General features: G+C 36.8%; 1 protein-coding gene across 2 annotated transcripts in view; it reads left to right on the top strand.

Moving 5' to 3' along the window:
• Nucleotides 1–20,802, top strand: part of LOC5565354 (sodium/potassium/calcium exchanger Nckx30C) — a 253,928-nt gene that overhangs the window by 193,427 nt on the left and 39,699 nt on the right. The window contains exon 4 of one of the 2 annotated variants that reach the window (XM_021845299.1): nt 12,764–12,948. In XM_021845299.1, coding sequence (XP_021700991.1) covers nt 12,764–12,948 — 185 coding nt within the window. Of the gene's footprint in view, nt 1–12,751; nt 12,949–20,802 lie in introns of both variants that reach the window. The other variant, XM_021845298.1, reaches the window with a different exon arrangement.

The raw sequence follows: 20,802 nt of genomic DNA, 5'->3' as shown, positions 1-20,802 counted from the left end.
TTGCAAAATCTAAGGATTTCAAAGTGAACGAAATTCGCTTACCTAATGGGGACTTTACTTCTTCTGATGAAGAAGTTTTAGAATGTTTATTCAAGGGGAATCTTATCACCACTTTTGTAGAATCTCGTAGCAGATACGCTTTTGAGGCAACTCAATAATAGCGGTTTTCCATCTTTTGGATTTGCCGACAACTATCTAGCTTTGATAGTTGGTATGTGCATTAGACTGATGAAGACAAATTTTGAAGTTTTTGCTCCCCTATGCTTAAACAATGTCAATTATAATGAGGATCATTCCTCATGTAGATGCTGGTCTTCGGCAAAGTTGTAGCTGGAAAGATTTCACATGAGAAGAGTTTGTTCACTTTTCCATAGATTATTATTACGAGCAGTTAGAGGACTAAACAGAAAAAGGTTTGTCTTTTCCATAGAAATTTCCATAGAAATTTCAAATGGCCTGTGCACAACCAAATTTCTTCCAAATAACTTTAAATTATGGGTGAATGATCCTCATCATAATAGACACCGTTTATGCATAGGGAGCCAAAATTTCAAAATTTGCATCACTCTAATGTGCATAAGCACCCAATTCGACCTGATGCAAAGTGCTCATCAGGTAGTCGAGAGTTTGTGTCACCAATATAGCCTTTCGGTTAAATCGAATAAATCTTTTTTTTTTTTTTTTTAATTTCTTTATTAGTATCATTCCAAACATTACATTCATTTCTTATATCTAGGTGTTCTGTGTTATTTGACAACACTATCATCCTAATTTGGTAAAACAAATTTAAACCATTTATTATTCTTTTTACGGAAAGACGAAACCGCGATGGAATTCGACCTTTACGTCTTTTTGGCACTGAGATTAATGTGACTGGTCAAGTAAAGTAGTCATTCTAGATTCCAAACTTTCATGGACATCTCACATTGATTTCAGAGTCAAAAAGCTTGCATGGCCTTCGGTCAATGCCGGCAAACCTTTGGCAAAACCTGGGGCCTCAAACCCAAGTATATCAAATGCATTTACACAACAAATGTTGGTCCAATATTGGCATATGGATGTCTTGTGTGGTGGCAAAAGGGCGAAGTGAGAACAATCCAATACAAATTGGGCCATATCCAAAGGATGTGCTTGATGGCGATGTCTGGTGCGTTATCTACGACACCCACGGCAGCGCTCGAGGCTCTTTTGAAGTTGTGCCATTACACATGCATCTTAAATAAGAAGCTTTTTCTTGCTCTTACCGTTTATGGATACTGGATATACTGGAGAGGAATCTGGTGAATTGGAACAACATTGACCTAGCTTCAAGTGATCTCACAATTGCTTGTCACTTTCCTTACAGCACATTTACCACACAATTCCCTTCACGGGAAGAGTGGACGTCTGGCTATTTGGAAAGAAGTATATCAAACAATATAGTATGTTACACTGAAGGCTCCCTTCTTGAAGGTAGAGCTGGAGCTGGTGTATATTCTCGTGAGCTAAGGCTGAATCAGTTTTACTCACTTGGTATAAACTTCACCGTTTTTCAGGCGAAAATATTTGCTCTTATGTCAGTCAATCAGCACTAATCAATCAGCACGTAATGGGTAAAGTCATATACTTATGTTCAGATAGTCAGGCTGCTATAAGAGCTCTTGCTTCGGCCAACTCAGGGTCCATCTTGTTATCACATGTCGAACTCAAATTGAGGAACTGAATTCAGTCAACTCTGCAAACCTTGGCCATTCTTCAATCGCTGGAAATGAATTGGCCCTGAGCTACGGTGATGAGCATGCGATGGAGTATCGCATGAATTTATTGGCCCTATTGGCAGCTATTCCAATTTCTAAGTGCTAGGTGAAGCTTCAGATAAATTCTTGGGTGGCAACTCAGCTCAAGCCATATTGGAATAGTTTGGAGTCGTGTTGTCAAACAAAATTGTACATTACTGAGCCATCTCCAAGGGTGACGAAGTATTTAACAAATCTGTCAAAGCAGAATTGCAGTATCTTGGTCAGAGCGTTGACAGGTCACTGTCGACTCAACTATCACATGGAAAATATTTAGTGTGCTGGATCATTTGTGTGTGATAGTTGTGACTCCGATAATGGAACTTCGTATCACCTGATATATAACTATCCAGTTTTTGCGCAAATGTGATTTAAATTACTTGGTAAACTACGATAACGCTAACGCTGGCGCTAACGCTAAATGCGATTTCAATTACTTGTTTTTTTTTTTGCAGTGCCCTTTTTAGGGCGCTGTTCGAACCCATTGTGGCATGGAGCTACATGCTCTCATTTTGCTTATGCGATTTTCTCTTATCAAGGGACCCACTCCAATTTCCTCCCATCTTTCCCTTCCGTTTCCTCTCCCATCAGGTAGATGATGAAATAGGCTCAAATATGGCGATGGCACAAATCTCACAACTGGTGGAGAATGTGCCTTTGGAGCCTGATACCTTATTGGTCAGAAGACGTACTTCCAATCCGCATAATGGTCCTATAAAAATTTGAGTGTTCTGTGAATCAAAGTATACGAGTAGTGATATTTCAAGCAAACTCGTTCCGTCATTGGTGTCGAACAGCTTTTTCAATGCTTTTTCCACGATGACAAAAAAAACCGTACAACACGTTCGCGGAGTGCTTGCTGTTTTGACGTCAACTAGCACCAGAGCAAAAATAACCATAGCACCCATTTTTAGGGAGTCCAGAGAGTAGTTCCCTTGGAGAGAAAGAAATTTACGCTCTTTACTTTAATAACAAAACGCTATGAAAGTCATTGTCATTTTTACTGAACACCCGTTAACAGAAAAACAAAAAAAAAAGACGTATAACAAGCCTATGTGTCAACCGAATTATCCAACTAATGCATGCTGTTTTGGCATTTTTATTGCGTAAGCGACAACCTCAAGCACGAGATGTGAGCATTTAGGAAATCAATATTGGGTGGTCCAAAATATGTTTTTTTTTGTTCTAGTTTTCCCAATACTAATTATTCGTTTGAGTAGACTACAGACGAATTTTAGAACTTGAAAATACGTAAAATTTCATTTACAGACTACCTTTTGTTCAAAATTTATGATAAATATAAAAATATAGTATCATTCATTTTTTGGTATAATATTATATAATATAATATAATATTATTCTTTTGAATGCTGGATGTATTAACAAATTAAAAAGGCGTGCTTTTGAAATGAAAACTTCAATAACACAGCGTAACCAAAATAACATTTTTGCGTGACTCAAGGATCAAATTATGTGTCTCAAGTAGATTTTGGGTCGCTGAATTTGATGCCGTTCTCAGAAATGTTCCAGCACGTCACAATTTTTCGCTACAGGTCGTCAAAGTTGTATAGAACACAGGTTTTATCAATGTTTGACATGAAATTTAAAGTATAATTTATCAAACTTTTTTGTAATTTAATCCACCAATCGTGCAAAATAGGACCTGAACTTTCAATTTAGATATAATTGGATTATAAATTTTACCATTATATTCAGTTTCAATCGATTTTTTCAACATGCTCGCGGTCTCCATATAAAATTCTTTGTTTCTCTTATATGGCATAAGACAATACTTTTCAGGACCACCAAAAAATAACATTATACCAGCGGAAGAATTATGAACTTTGTTGACAAGTATTGTTTAACACATGAAGTTTGAATTTTGTGACAAATTAAGCAAATAAATTGCCATACAAGTTGGTAAACTTAACTTAGTGGTTTTTTAATTACTGTTAACGCTAGACCGAAAAAACGAGTTTTTTATTGACCACTCTATATAAATTTGGGAGAATCGCTTTCAGCCGGTCTATTTATCTGGTACAGAAAAACTTGTTTCAGTATGTTTGCAAAAAATGGAATATTTTACAACTGTCTCGAAGCATGTATGCCAAATTTTCCCAGTTTAAGCCTGATACAAACGACTTTTCAGACGACAGTTTTTGTGTAAAATTTCGTCCGAAAACTCTAACTCAGACAACCAGAAGTCGCATAAGAATTTACGTAAAAAGTTGTTTACTTATACGAATTACATCAAACCCACACAACACGGTGAATAAAATCGTTTCTTTGATGAGCTTCCTGGTATAAAACTCTATTTGATGAGTTCATCTGTGCATTTTGTTTCGTTCCGTATAAATGTACAAAATGAGCGCAAACTAATCCGTAGTAGCTGTCAAATGAACTTTGTTATTAAGCCGCACAAGATTACTGATTAGTTCGCAAATAAATTTATAAACTCGTATTGTATGCTGAAAGTGCATATTTTCCTAAGTATAACACAATTTTATTACACTTCAGTATTTAAATTTTGATATTATAAATGATTAATAAAGGTTTCAATCGGTAAATGTCATTGAATTCCAATTTACATAATGACAAATCTGCCCATAACTGCATATTTGTAACATTCGACAAAAGTAGGCATTGAGTAAATGGAATACCAAGTGTGCATTTTACGGCAGTATGGGAGGAAACTAAAATTTCTAAAAATTACCAGGATCTCAAAAGTGGTTATTTGAGGCTGATATTTTGTACAACTCATGTTGCATACTAGATGAATTGTCAGAAAATAATTCTGATAGAAATTTCATTCCTATCACATTACGAGGCCCATTTATAATCTCAATGTGACTGTTATGCGATTATAATTACCAATGTAACAAAACAACTTGAACAAAACAACTTGAACAACAACAACAATATAAAAATGTGTGGACTTCCTATGATGCTTATTCCGGACGCTTCCTTACTTTTGCCTTGATTTCCGGACACTTTGATTCCAATTCCGGACAGCTCATGAAAATCATAAATAGAGAAGTCAAATGATCGATTGAAATCGTCAAACCACTAAACAGACGTCTAAGGCAGTTGGGCATTGTAAATTTTCATGGATATTCACGTAAAATGCTTATTAAAACAAGCTTTGAAAATGCGAACTTTTGAACGGCAAAAATTGAAACATTTCGTGTAAAATGTTTCCCATACAAATAAGAGTGTCCGGAATTAAAAGCTGTCCGTAATATGAATCAAAACGGTAAGTTGATCGAAAGTATTTATTATTTGATGACTCTCCATGTCATTAACTCCATTTTGTCAAAAATGTCGAATAGTGACTGTTTTGCAGTTATGGGCAGAAATCTTCCCAGCGAATTTCATCACCGAGGGGTGATACAAAAGTGATTAACATACTAATTTCAATCGTGTTTTAAAAAGAGTAGGTACCGGGCACGGAAATTTCAGATTCTGGCTCAGTAACGCAGAATCAAAAAACGTTAAAAATTGATACCCCTAAACAAGGATAATGCTTCGGCGTCGTGTGGTTAATTTCGTCAAGCTTTTAGGCGCATTGTACTAAGGAGTGTGGGTTCGATTCCCGCTTCGGTCCAAAAAGCTGAAGAAACCTGTGTAAAAATTGCACAAGTTTTGAGTTGGACCACAACTGCCCGATTTTGGGTGAAAGGTGATCTATTCCATGTGATTTATTCGCGTTTTCGTTACATTCACTCTTTCCGCACTAATGCTGTATTTTTTTTCTTATTTACAGTAATACTAGTCAAGTGACGCCTTTTTATTCATAAAATTATTCTCGCTCTACCACATTACAGGAAATGTCAGAGAAGGCGAAAATTTTCCTGTTTTGTGGAGCCCAAGAGCATTGCTGATTCGGCCGCTTTTTCATCACAAGTTAGCCAATGCTTTATGTTGAAAATTTTTTTTTCACCTTCGTTTTTCCGTTGCCATCGGCGTTATGTCTCTAAATGTATACCGATTCGACAGCCGAACGCCTCCCCCAACATAACGTGATAACGAAGGAAACACTAATGGAGACCAAGATACGGTATCGTCTGAGGTTTTACGGTGTTATTCTTTCGCCTTGCGCTTTTTGCTCGAACATTTCACTTTTTTTTTTACTGTTGACATTCTTCCAATCGGTTCGATTCAGGATGTCGGAGAAACACGTTAAACGTGGCTGGTGGCTTTTTTCATCACAGAAAATAAATGACTTTTAGTCGATGGCAAGGACGCCGTTCACTAAGGAAGGAAAATATTGACTTAAGTATTGTATGGTTTAGAGAGCATGCCGTTAAAATTATAGGAAGCTATATGTTCTTGCTGCTTGAAGAGACAGACCAGCTTTGGAAAACTTGATGTAAAGCTTTATTTATGACGATATTTTGATTGATTGATAGAACGAATCAATTTTAAATTAATCATTTCAACCTATATCCATCAGAATGTGTCAAATGCAATGAATGTTAAATTTTGCGTTTATTGCATATTTCATGCTTTGAAAGTTAATTATTAAACGCTTGGGCTTTGCCATCACGTATCATTTAACGAAATCAATAAAGATGTTCATGAAATTATTGTAGAAACTTAAAAATAAAAACATTACATTATGACATGGTTCGCAGTTTTGCGTATTGGAAAGTATAATTGTTGAAATGTAAAATTACGCGGACGGTTGACTAGTTGGAGACTCCAATTTGGAGTAAAACTTTTCGGTCTCAGAACTGCAGACGATAAAAGCTAATCGCTTTAAAGGATTCAGGGATTTGTCTGTTGTTTTTACCGTTACGTTTTCATCTTCTTCTTGGCATTATAGTGGGGACGGGACAGAGCCTGCTGTTTCTCGGCTTAGTGTTCTTGTGAGCACTTCCACAGTTATTAACTGAGAGCTTTCGTTGCCATTTTTGCAATCATATATCGTGTGGCAAGTATAATGATACTCTATGCCCAGGGAAGTCAAGGAAATTTCCTTTACGAAAAGATCCTGGACCGACCTGGAATCAAACCCAGCCGCGGACTCTAATCGCTCGGCTAAGGAAGGTCCCTGTAACTGTAACTGTTAGACATGAAGCACTGTGACCAATGTGAAATCTTCTGTGGTACCATGACCCCACAGTTATGATTCAAATAGTGTGGAGTCCAACCTATAAAATTCAATAAAACAACATGGAAAACGTAAAATTGTTATTTAAAAGCACGAATTGAATCGTTTCAAATTAGACCTTCGATTAGTAAACTATTTTTAGTGTAATATTTACATAATATTGCATAAAAATCAAAAATTGTATCGGTTTCTGAAAACCATATTATGGATCAATGTTCATATTATGGATCAATGTTCATATTATGGATCAAACTGTGACATATTACGGATCATTGCACAAAATCAAGAGATTTTCAACTGAATGCATCTGTATTGCATGATTTGGCGACAGTTAACAATGCGTCACATATTTCTGCAAAAAATAGCAGTGTTAGAGCTGGAAACAAGGGTAAAATGCCATTTTTGTGATACTAAATTGTAGTAACTGAGACATCAACTGTTTTCGCTCCACACCAAGTTTTCCACCCATTTTTGTCTGCTAAAAAATGAAATTTACAAACCTTAATGTTTTATGAGTTTTATCCTTAGTGCTATTGTCTGAAAATGTCGAATCCAATGCTTAAAATGGCAGAAATCTACATTCTTTGGAAGTGATCCATAACCGTGGTAAACAATTATTTCCTGGCCCATATTATGGATCACTAGTTAGAAGTGCTAATTTGTATTCGGTATTTAGAATCAACAATCAAGAAAAATGTTTTCCAAAGATGAATTCATACTTAATCGAAGGTAACGAGCATGTTTTATGCAATAACATTTGAATTTTACCACCTGCGGGAGCTTATGAATGCTGACGGCACTTTTTACAGAAAACGACCATATAATGATAGCTGTGTGGTACCAACTAAACATTAGTCAAAATCACCGTTATTTAGCGGTTTAATGTTGTGCTTAGCATTAAAAATGGTAAAAGACAAATAGTATGACAGGGGAAAAATTTGTTTTACGTCAACGTTTATGTTTTGAGCGAGTTATCCGATGTTGAACGCCAAAGTGATCCGTAACTGTGTGGGCATGGTATATCTTTGTCCTTTGCTTTGTCCATGCTGTTCGGCGGAATAACTATTAGGCTTCGTGGCCGTGTGGTTATAGTGTGACCAAGAATGAACCGCATCGATCCAAGGAATTTGAGTTCGATTCGCATTGCAGTCCGAAAAACTTTTCGTCAGGAACGTATTTCGATTGTGCTACTGGGCGTTGCATGCTAGTCTGTTGTCTAGTGTGGTGTTTCCTACATAGCGCATAACCGTCCACTAAAAGCATGAAAGGGTCGGTGTTTTTTGTTTAATAATAGAGATGACGTTTTTTGCTGCGTTTTAACGGGAGTTTAATGAAAACTGAGATTTTTTTCAGTCATATAGTAAAAATATGTTTTTCAACGAATTTATTATTTTTTTTTTATTAAAAATATAATATTTATTCTCTAAAAAAACGTTAATGAATATTGGAGAAGCGGCCCTGACCCTCACAAGAGCGCTGGACGTGTCGGCAGTGTCTGACGTCTACCTTCCGGATACAATTCCGGATGCTCAAGGTCAACTGCTTCGTATCCTTGACCCGCCAATTATTTTTGAACATTAAAATCCTCAATGGGACTCCACTGGGCCAAGTTGGTCGGGTTCCTTTCTTTCGGCACGTATGGTATCTTTTTCTTTTTAAAATACTCCAGCATCTTCTTGGCGTAATGAGAAAACGCCTTGTCCAGCCAGAAGACATACTTCCCATCCAAATGATGCCCCTTTAAGAATGGCAGAAAAATTTTCTCAAGGCACTCCTCCTTGTACACTTTGATTGTTGGCCAGACCGCTCGGCTTGAACCACGGCTTTGAAATCTCTCTGTCCGTATGGCGATGTACTGCATAACTGGAATAGTAGCTGGCATTTCCTGGAATTTGAATCTTCGAGAACGGAAAGCAGTGCTGTAAAACGGTGAACAGAGTCTGTTCATGCACAACATAAAAATGCTACCGCATCGGTGGTTCCTTTTGTGCGATTGCGTTCTTGCTTTCTGTACTCACGATCGCCCGAACACAAATACTGTAGAGGGCATCGCATCATTTTATTTTGACATACATTCACGCATCCGATTCCTTGTGTTATTTCTACAATAACACCATATATCGATTATTTTTTTCAATACCGTCGTAATACCCAATAATTTGCAAAAATAGCTATGAACGGAAAAAAGAACAGCTGTGAGCAGACTCTGCTCATCCAGCAATCACATTTCTTTTGTTCTGGTTCTCCGACGCAAGAATATGTGAGCAAATCGGTCGCTGTTGGGTCGTGAGCGTGTGAGCGTGGATCCTGCTTAATATTGGTTCATTTTGCGTAAACGGCATGATTCTTATCACCACTGACGGAAATTATCTTTCGTCGTCCAGCACGAACGACGTCCCGCGGTAATTCTTTGTCATCCACCGGCACTGCGATTTCACGGCCGCTATCTGCTTGTTTGTGTACTCGCGGGACCGAGACTTCTTCCGACAAATGATGCCCTCCATCTTGAGGGTTCGGTGAATGCTATGAACGGTATGGGAGTAGTGATATTTTCGGCCGGTGTCACGCAAACTCGTTCCGTCCTTGTTACCGGCCTTCCGCTCCACGCTCAGGGATGCCACGTTTACGTCTCGAAAGTGGTTCACCGTAAACTTTTTCCACGATAACCGAGCGTTTCGTAAAACCGTACAACACGCTCACGGAGTTCTTGTTGTTTCGACGCCATCTTCGATTGAGCTGACAGCACCCGAATAAAAAGAAACATGCCACCCATTTCAAGGAAGTCCAGAGAGCAAGTCTCTTGTCTCGTCACTTTTTACAGAATGGTATTGAAATCATTCTTATTTTTACTGAACACTCATTATATGGGCCCCACTGACATTACGTCTAAACTACGTTAATATCTCAGTCTACTTAATTTTTCACATTGTTGATTGTTTGCTTTTTGGAACAATGCTTTGGAATCCTGTTTTTGAAAAAATAGAACAAATTGGCGCTTCGTTTTTCAATAATGACCATTTATATTTCTGGTACCACTCTAACCGTACAAAGCTTAAAAAGCACCATTTTGAAATTTAAAAATTTCACAACTTTGCCGATCTGCATAACTGAGCTCCCTGAAACCTTACATTGTATAGCCCAAATTTCATTATTTTTGTATTTTGGTCGAAGCAATTTTGTACCGGTAACCATACGAGATTACCTATCTTCAAACTCAGATGTCCGATAATCAAAATCGTCACAGATTGTAAAAATATTGTTATTTTTAGAACTTTGAAAATATAATACAAGATTATCAAAAAAGGTGAAATTTTCTAATATTCTTGCAAAATTATTTTTATCGCGGTTCAAATATTTTTATTGTATGAAAAGAAGCTGCCGATAGACAGGTTTAACGGGTATTACTGTATTATTATTATTTTATTTTATTATTGAATTGTAGAGACGAACTAGCCAACTGCTGAAAGTCTGTTTAATAAAAACAATAATAATAATAATATTTTAGAATTGTGTTTGACATCAACTTACGTGTATCAGTACATAATAGTACTTCAACAGTGTGATTTATTATAATTATTAACTTCATTAATTTCGTTACATTACATTTTGTTTCTTATTTAATCAAAGTGCTTCAAAGTTAAGATTGCATTAAATGTAAACACGAATGTACCGTCAAACGGAGTAACTTGCAACACTTTTCAACTTCAAATCGATTTGGTTGAAAATTTTAAGGACTCAGATGAACCAAATACAATCTGGTATCCTAATCGCCACGTAAAAAATACCATGTGGTATTTAGTTTAATATAATTTGGTTTCCTGGGATCAGAAGAGGCTGAAAATATGCATTTTTCATGCTACCCCTGATGTGGAATAACATGCAACACACAATGCTGACTAAAGTTTACTATCAAAAATTTTATCAATACCGTGTTTTTATCATTGAATAATTAACTGCACTAAAAGCATGACAATATACATAAACTAGGTAACATACTATTTGAAAAATTATTATTATTGATTGAATTAGTATTTGCTCTATCCAAATAATAAATAAATTGATTTTATATTTTATTGGTTCAGCAAGTGGAAATTCTAGCAAATCGCAATTCTTGACGGCTAGTGAAAAGCCATTCAAAAGATTTAGTGCAAATTTTTTACTCAAATGCAATGGTTTTTAGGTTTTGCTTCACATAACTTATTTTGTATTCATATTTTAACCAAAGCAACGTATCATATATTGATAGCATGTCTTGAAATGGCGTCTGTTGGTCATTGAAAATAGCTATCTTTATATTTAATGCAACAAGTTCACAATGACACATCTGCAAGTTACATTTGAAACAGATTTTTCAAATAAATCATAGTTTTCACGAAGAAAAAATAATAAATTCCAATAATAATACAACCAATGTAACTTTTATAGTATTTTAAACCAAACGTGTAATATGTCGGTTGAGGTACAATAATTTTAATATAATTATACAAATAAATGGTCAATCCTGCTTTCTCATGTGTTTTTGATGACAAACGGCAGAAAACATCTTGCCATTGAGATTGAAATTGCTGTTGCAAGCTACCCTACAAGGGTAGTCAAAAACGTTTTTAATTATTTTCAGTATTTAAACGTGAAAACAACAAAACTTTTACATTGTCCTTTTGTACACTATTAAATACTGTAACGGATAGAAAATACCTAGAATAACATTGATATCCCGTTTGTGTGGTACTAGGAACGATTTTCAGTCTTGTTTTCATGCGACCAAACGTGTGATATGATTTTCTCCTCCAGAAAACCAACCAAAATAAAAATAATACTTAAATCTTCACCAAAACCTCTCTTTTTATACCTACGGTCATTAACCGGTGTAACAAATAAGAAAAAAAAACTTAATGCTTTTAAAAATCGACAATTCAGTTACATGTCGTTGTGTTGCATGTTTCACAGCTGTTGCAAGTTACCCCGTTTGACGGTAATTATATTTTAAATAAAATGTATAATTTTGCAACTGTAAGTAGAAGAAATCTTGCACATTGACTTAGCACTGCTGCATCAACACTGCATCATAAAAGACCAACATGCCTCAGTAAACATACTAATTGTATCAAACAATCACGATCACACACCCCATGTAGATATGTACATACATAAACATGCAATGGACGTGTAGCATTTGATAGCGCTTTGTGTCATTCAGTTAATTGCTTCCAGTTACGATGCTCGACTGACGATGGTGATGACGATTACAATCCTTACGGTCGAAGAACAAACACGCTACACTACGTACATAGTTGCTTCGTTAACAGAGGTCAAATCAAACGATGTCAACTTAGTGTTCATTCCTATTCATAGAGACGCCTCTGTAGATACCGTTACATACCAAATATGCGATATATAAATTCTACCCTCGCACTAATGACCCATCATGCTCCCGCTGCGTTGCCTCTAGAGAAAGCCGCTATAACATGCATATCGAACGCCTGCAATCTCCATCTCACCTTTCGATGAGCTCATAAGTCCTAGTTTCGAATGATCGTCATGCTCTGCGCCGTTATCGAATTTATCTGTTTTCGGTTAATGTGTATTCGGCACAGTAAATGTCTATTCCATATAATCGACTTGTATGTGTACATAGAAAGCCGTATATCGTAATTATGTCCGTTTCGATGTGCATCCGTTACTATCCGTATTGTTCTATATATTTCAAAGGCAGAAAGCAGAGAATACGAATGCTGTTCCTTAATGAAAGTAAATAACTGTTAATGTCAGCAACGCTACTACTTGTTCATGTCAAAATTGTTCCCGAAATTTAATACATAATTGGCAAATCTCATACTAACATTACGTAATAACATAATAAAAGATCCCGTTCCAGGTAAAGTCGATGAAAAGGCGACGCAGCTGCACGCGATAGCGTCGTTAAAAGTGCTACTCGATGCCACCAAGCCCCAACGGGGAGCTGCCACGTCGTCCGCGGCGAATCATGTTAAGATTAATTTAAGAGAAACCACCTTAGCTAGTGATCGTCCAAATGGAAATATAGATACGACAATTGATTCGGTAAGTGGACCCCCGACAGTGATTCATAGTTTTACATTATCGAATAATGACCGCCGCAAATAATTGACCTGCGCAAACAGTCGAATTGCTCCCCACAGTGCTTTAATTGTTTTATGTCTGATAAGGGTGTGGAAACATATGTCAAAAACAAATGATGTTTTGCTGAAATACTATCAACACAGAGTCAATATTTCCGTAGTAAGTAATTCAATTATTGGTGTCTGAGCTGAAAAAGGAATAAAAAAATCGACACTGTTCCTTCGTAAGGACTCTCTTTCGCTAATAACTTCGCCAAATTAAATAAATCCGCAGTAAGGTATAGTGATTCTTCATCCTACAGTACGATAACATGTTACGAAAAGTGAATCAGTTTTCTGCAATTTTCGGTTGGCCTGCATCAACAACGCAGAGCACTACACTACGCTGCTGAACGTTAACGAGCATTTCCCAAATCCTATCCTTTCTTGAAAATTTTTGTACTCTCTAACCTCGATCAAACATCGAGTTTTACGGTTCCCCAAAACTAACAAAGAACTTTACCAAGCAAATGTGATATTGTAGAGAACAAAAAAAAAACAAATGAATTCAGCTCCGTTATGCCTAATGGCGCTTGAGCCTTAAAATAAACGATTAAGTAAAACACAAAACAAATTAAAATCAAATTTAGTACTATAACATATGATTCAATTAGAGTTTATATCTTTTGACATATACGTGTATTTCAACCTCAACTGTAAGGCCGTGTTTAGTGTCGTGTGTCTAGTACAGTACAGTTCTCGCTGAACATTCCTAAAGGACCTATGTACAAATGAGAGAATCTCTCCTCTCTCGTTCTCTTTCGATTACAACAGTGGAATACTAAAGATTTTGGAAAGTTTTTCACTATAGATCGAAAGGCAATTTCTAGCGTTTCATACAAAAAACGCAACGGAAGAGGTTAATGTGACTCAGTTATTAATGAAAGAGAAAGTAAACAAAGAGAGCCTCTCAATGTTAGATAGGTCCTTTAGAAACGTTGCGCGAGAGTTGAGGTCGAAATACGCGTATCTGTCAAAGGATACAAACTCTAGTGGAATTGCTATAGAGCTAAATTAAGCTTTAATTTATTTATAGATATTCCACTGAACAATTCGAAGATTTATTATAAAAAAGTAAATGTGTAATACACACTTCAAAGGGAGAAACGATAAACAGAAATCGATGAACCACAGACAAACAGACGCAACACTTAGAACGAATCTCGATCAAAATCATAGTCACGAGGACATATACGCCCAATGCTAAAATCGGCGTGTTTGGCCGACAGGAACAGATGGCGGTAGTGTATAAACGTCAAACATGAACAAAAACGACGCGAGCGCTGCAGTTGGCGGATTGGCCACCTACAATATTTTTGAATCGACCGTTAAAAAAATGGTCGATGGACAATGATGAGAGTGTGACGTCTGTTTGTCTGTGGATGAACCGTTTATCAATTAAGCATAGGCATCGGTAGTTACCACAAGGCCAACTTTATGTATTGTCGATTTCTCCCCCCCCTCTGCACGTTCATTCAAAGTTTAATAGCAGCTCAGAACAAAAAACTGAAGGAACAGAATATCCTTATGCCTAAGATTTTTTGTATTTTTGTATGCTTCATTTTCACAAGTAAGGATGTTTTCAATATGGACAAAACACGACAATAACGTGCGAAGTATCACTAGAATCGAAAAATTCAATGCGATGAAAGCTTTATTTACTTAGCACAACTTTATGCAGTTATGTTTTAAATCACATAATGAGTTTTGTTTTCAGTGTTGGGATTTTATCAATCTTAGGAAATTCAATTTTATTTATAAATCTTCTTATAGAAAGATGTTACGAGTTGCAAAAGAGTGACCTTGTGAAGCTTCTGTTTTAATGAGTAAAAATTCCCTTATAAAACTAACCAGGCAATAAAAATAGATGTTTAACTTTCGCGTTACAATCCATCCACAGTAGTCCAAACTCTTCAGTTTTTTTTTCTAGATTGTGGCTAACTGATAATTCTTTAATTCTCAAAATTAATAAAAAATCAAATGTATAAGGCAGCATCCATTTATTACGTAATGCTAAAATTGAAGATTTTGATTGAAATTCATTAATCAAAATTTGGTAAATTCGCTTCGGAAAGAGGATTTTGAACCAACTTTTCTTGCTGGCTTTACCAAATATCCCGGTATATAAACAAAAGTAAGTTTATTAAATTCAGTAATTACATATTGTTTTCATTTTTACAAAAAAAACACAATTCCAGATTTACCACACAATAAAACAAAAAGTAACTTTGATGGTGTTACTGAAATAAACAAAAATAACAAATAAATAGCCATCAGACAATTTATAAAATTTTATAGGATCACGAGCTGAATTTCAAGCTCAATATGAATCAACTTGTGGAGCCCCTGGAAAAGTGCTACAACGCACCATGGTGCCGCGGCACACAGTTTGGGAAGCATGTTATGAAATTTCTCAGCAAATATTAAAAATATTGAAATAAAATTTTGATAAGGTTTATTTGATAATCATCAGTGGGTACTCAGTATATTTCTATTGTAATTCTTTATTTTTAAACAGACGAGAAATTTTATGAGAACTAGAACAAGATTACAGTTTGAGCTCTATTTTCTTGCTTTTGTGCACATATGATACTTATTAGAGGACAAACATACAAAACCGTAAAAGAAATTATCAATTTCTCCCAAATTTTCGGTACCCCAATGAACATAATTCTACTGATACAATACCCGTTTCAAGTTATAATAATAGAGCAACATTCATCGTTGCATTGGTGATTATAACATCTTAACTGTTAATTTAGAATATGTAAATTCCATCACTATCACTGATTTGAAAATCAATTCAACTTTCTTTCTCCAGACAGGATTAGAACCGCAAATGAACTCAATCGAATAAGCAACCCTCTCACAATCTTGTAATGAAAATCTTCCTAACGTTTGTCTTTAGTAACCAAATTAACCTACCCAGCAGCGGTTTAGCCCCAGTCGGCATGCAGTTCAAAGCACTATCTCATCTCACGAAGCACACGTATCAGTACTATTGCATAAATGTCATTTCCATTGAACCGCAGGAGCTGATGTCACGAAAACCCAATTATTGCGACCCCAGGGAGTTCCCCAGCATGTTGGCTTGCAACAAAAAGGACTCCGAAGTGGTAGATGTGAGTCGACCAAAGGCTAAAGCCGCAATAACAATTTTCACCGTCATAGCTTTTTGGCTGTAACGGGCTTGCTGTTTCGATTAACTTTGAAGGACGTCTATTGGCGAAGTATTGAATGTTGTGGAATTTATATGGGAACATGGGAATGGAAACATAGCGGTCTGCTGTTGATGTTATTTGCAGTAAGTGGGGACACTTACGGCTTCAGCATACATTTTTTCTGGGCTAAATTTGGTGTTCTAATTTTTGAATTTGACAATCAGATGTTCAATTTGAACGCATACTAAATATAACGTAAATGAGGTTCCAACAATGTCAATATCTAACTGCCGAAGACGGAAACCACCTCAATGAGCATGTTATTCGCAATGCAGATAAAAGCTGCATACAATCAATGATTATTATATATAATAATGGCGAATTACGCACAAAACATTGTAAGTGTCTTTAAAACATCTAAACGAAACAGCTAAAGAGAAATTAATAAGTTTTTTTTATCTTTCTGAATCCCATTTTCTAACGTCAGAGAATGGAACTGCTGTCCGAAATGGAGATATCTCCTGCAACATTTTAACATAATTCAGACAGTTCAATATCTGATGTTTCTATAGAATTCTCAGTTTAGAAAAGTTTTTCGCGCTCCTACTGATTTTGGCTTAGTTTTCAAGATTGCGCTGCATATACGATAAGCAACGGCAACGACTTGAACAACGTCGTTCTATCCATCAATATTCATAAGACTCAAAATTTGACACAGCTCACGGAGGAATGCCCCAAGCTCCTGTTCAGAGTCTGCCCATTTTTTATGCGATGTGCTGTGAAGGGCTGTTATGATTATTCTCTAACGTTCCTCTGGTAGGCATTGAACAAGAGGAGAGATTTTTCGGTTTTTGAAATTCAACAAGGCTACACATGCGGGAAGATTCCGGTGCACTAGAGAAAAAATCACAGATGAAATGCACTGCAACAAAATGCCGTTTGCAAATTCTATGAAAATTGATAAAAAAAAATGTGGTCGATTGAGTGTATTGTAATAATTTATTATGACATATAGGTAGCCATATCATATTCATGGTGTTTTTTTTATCTTTATCAACGAGATTTTTAGCCCAGCGCTAGTTCATCTTGGGATTCATGGCACTTTTAATTTTTTTAAAGCTATTGGATGTGTAAATTATCAGTCGTATTTTTTTTTTTTTTTATTAACGACATTTTACAACGAGTTGGTGCATTCATGTCGCATGAAAAAAACTTATCAACTATTTTCTGTATACAATTTTATCTCATTACTTGTGATTAGATAATAGCTCTGCAATCCGTTTGTCGTGTCTTATTGATCGTTTTTTACATTTCACAATCCAACCTTCGATGTCGTTGTCAGCTGGGTCTGGGCCGGAGTCAGAATCATTGTTCACGCTCGGTTTTGATTTCTTTTGGTCGTCACTGCTCTGTTTTTCAATCGGCTTCGCTGCTTTCGCCTGCTGCCTTGCCGATGGAGCGATTTTTTCGTTCCCATCCATTGCTTGTATTTTCCTAGGTGGCGATTTCGTTGCTGGTTCGATCCTACTACTTACGGGGCGTTTGTTCTGCTTCTCTATTGCATCCATTTCAACAGCTACATCCATAGGTAACGAGTTGTCAGCCTCACTGTGCACTATCGGTGGCTGTTGAAGATTGACTTCATTGTCTTTGTTGTCGGTTGAAACTTCAGAGCACTTTTTTCTGGGGTGTGCTTTACGCTGGCACTGGCGGCATGTAGCAATTTACGATCGGTACGTCACAGTACAGATCTGTTCTGTTATACCAGTGGTTCTCAACCTTTTCAGTAATGCGCCCCCTTTGAAGCTTTACAAACGACTCACGGACCCTCAAAGGTGAATATTCTTGAAATCATTCTTGAAATTCAAGAATCCTGCTATGATTCTTTGGAGGAGTTTACTCATAATTGAGCCAGGAATGTAGATTTCTGGCTACTAGCATTTTTTCAAAAGTATCCTTGTCATACTCCATACCACCATAAACAATATTGACAAAATCCAACAAAAAAAAATGCAGGGCAAGTAGAAGAAACCCCTTGGGCACTTCCATCTTTCACTTTAACATTGTGGATTTTTTGCATCCGAAGGTCTGAAACTCTGCAGTAAACTGCATTTATGTCCAGTTTTAGAATAGAGTAACGAAAAACTTGGGACAACAAAGATTCATTTTAAGCCGGTGAACTTTCTCGACCGAAACTTGGAAATTAAAATGTTACTTAAAAACAACGTTTTTTAGCAAAAATATGAACTCAGTAGCTTAAAAAATATTCTGCCGACGTGAAACAAAAGTGCAAATAATAATATACATTCTTCAATATTCTAAATCGCACTAGCTTCTCAACAAAAATATTCCCAGGAGTCAATAGAGTCCTAATCCCCTGTCCCAATTTTAGTACCAAACGCTTAAGTATAGGCCAAAAACACATACCTACTCAATATTCACATGCATTTCGTTGGTTTACGGTCAAAACACATTTTTCCTGATTTATGAGGTTTTGTCACACCCCTCGATTTATGCTTAAATTTTGGGTGTACAGTCAAATGCGAACCAAGGGACCATCGAGTTAGCCATGAAAACCAACTTTCACTATGGTTCTCTAACTCGATATAGAGATACGGAATATCGAGTAAGAGAGAGTCAACTTTATTTTGTTTTTCCTGTCCCTTCTGAAATGTCAGATAGGAACAACCCCAGTGTTAAAAGTTGAGCCCATGTGGCGTTTTTGTCAACTAAGTGAACGTCAAACATGATCAAAAGTGTCAAGGTTCAAATTTGAACCCATTTTTAAATTAAAGTTTAAATATGATACAGCTGTTATTTACGCATGAAAATTTGCCAAGCTAGTAACAAGAACACGCCCTACCGTGTTATTTAATAAAAATAAGCTTTTATCAAAAAAATTATGACACGATCAAAGATTTCATCAAAAATCGTCAGGTCTGGATGCTTTGCATTGGATATTTTAAGAAACTTGCCAATGGGCTTCTAAGCTCTGCTATATTCTGCTGAGGGGAGAATTTGTCAAAAGACTCGCCAGGAAATCTTCGAAAGCTTTGTCAGATATCCGTAAGGAATCTTCGCAGAAGTAAACTGAAGTTAACTGCGACAAATATCGATCAAAAATTTTTACTCGAAAACTTAATTAAAAATTCACAGGAAGTCTGGTTTTTGAAGAAGCTGTGAAAAATCTTGCTTTGTTCACTACTTCCAATAGCTAACAAAGATCTAAGAAATTTTTGAAGGTTCTTTCCAGGAAGCTGGCAAAATCTGCCAAGAATTAATCTATTTTTAAAATCGCACTGAATTAAACTAAAACGAATCCACGTAAAGTAATCATCTCTGGCTTGCTATGCCAGCTGACAGAATGACATTGAAGGTAATTTCCCAGTATTATCACAGTTGAATAAAACAAAAAAGGTTACGGCTTAAACATATTTGAAAGACGTAAAATGTGCAACTGGACAGCGTCCATTTATTACGTAAAGCTAAAATTAGAAATTTAGGACCCTCATCCGTAACGCTTTTTACGTGAAAAATTTCAATTTTTTGTATGAGCCATAGCGCTTTAGCCTACTCCCCCACTCCCCCTGAAGAGTTACGTAATTTGTGGATATTAGGAACATATTCCTCATATCTAGAGAAACAACACTAATCCTCAATGGCTTAGTTGACACTCAGCATTCGTGCGCGATAGTTGTGTAAAATATTCGTCTGCTGAGAGAAACGTTTTTCACCATTACTAGCGGACTTGGTCCGGCCGGTTTTTTTTTCTAATCACGGAAATATCAAAGCTAGACAAGACACGATGCCAGATTATCGGAAAAAATCGATGATCATCGATTTCAGTGTGGTTCCAACTAGACCAGCTATTTCTGAAATTCACAAGTTCGTCTTCGAGTCCCTCAAAATAACAATGGCCTCCATCAAAAGCATCCAACTGAGCACAACGATGTCGTATGTGTATCTCGAAATGGAGTCATCGGCTCTGGCAGAGCAACTAGTCGCCGAGAACAACCGAAAATTTTCCATCAAAATCGATGGTGGCGAGTACGCGATCCCTATGTTTATCGCAGATGGTGCAGTGGAAGTCAAAGTTTGCGGCCTTCCACCTCACATGCCGAACTCCATCATTGCTAAACATCTAGCTGCTTACGGTGAAGTCATGTCCATCAAAGACGATGTGTGGCGCGAATATTTTCCAGGCCTGCCAAATGGAAATCGCACCGTCCGAATGCGAATACAGAAAGCAATACCATCATATCTGTCCATCGAAACCGAGACGGCGTATATCCGCTACAAGAACCAGGTACCCACCTGCAGGTATTGTTCTCGCAACCTTCACGTTGGCACGAAATGCTCGGACGTAAGGAAGGCTCTCTCCAAGAGCGTCAATGAGAGATTGTCTCTGGCCAGTATTGTTCAGGGAGTGAATCCAATATTGCCCGAATCCACACAAACAGCAAACACTACATCACCTGAAAACACATCATCTGTGTCCGGAGGCAATAATTCTCAACGTTTGTCTTCGATGGATCCTCCGTTGACTACAGATGCAATGACCGTTGAAACTGAAATCGCAAATCTTGTAAATGCTGATCCACAATCGTCGAAAGCAG

This window comes from Aedes aegypti, chromosome 2, assembly GCF_002204515.2.
Source record: "Aedes aegypti strain LVP_AGWG chromosome 2, AaegL5.0 Primary Assembly, whole genome shotgun sequence".
NCBI lineage: Eukaryota > Metazoa > Arthropoda > Insecta > Diptera > Culicidae > Aedes > Aedes aegypti.
This window is presented reverse-complemented; position numbering and strand designations above follow the sequence as displayed.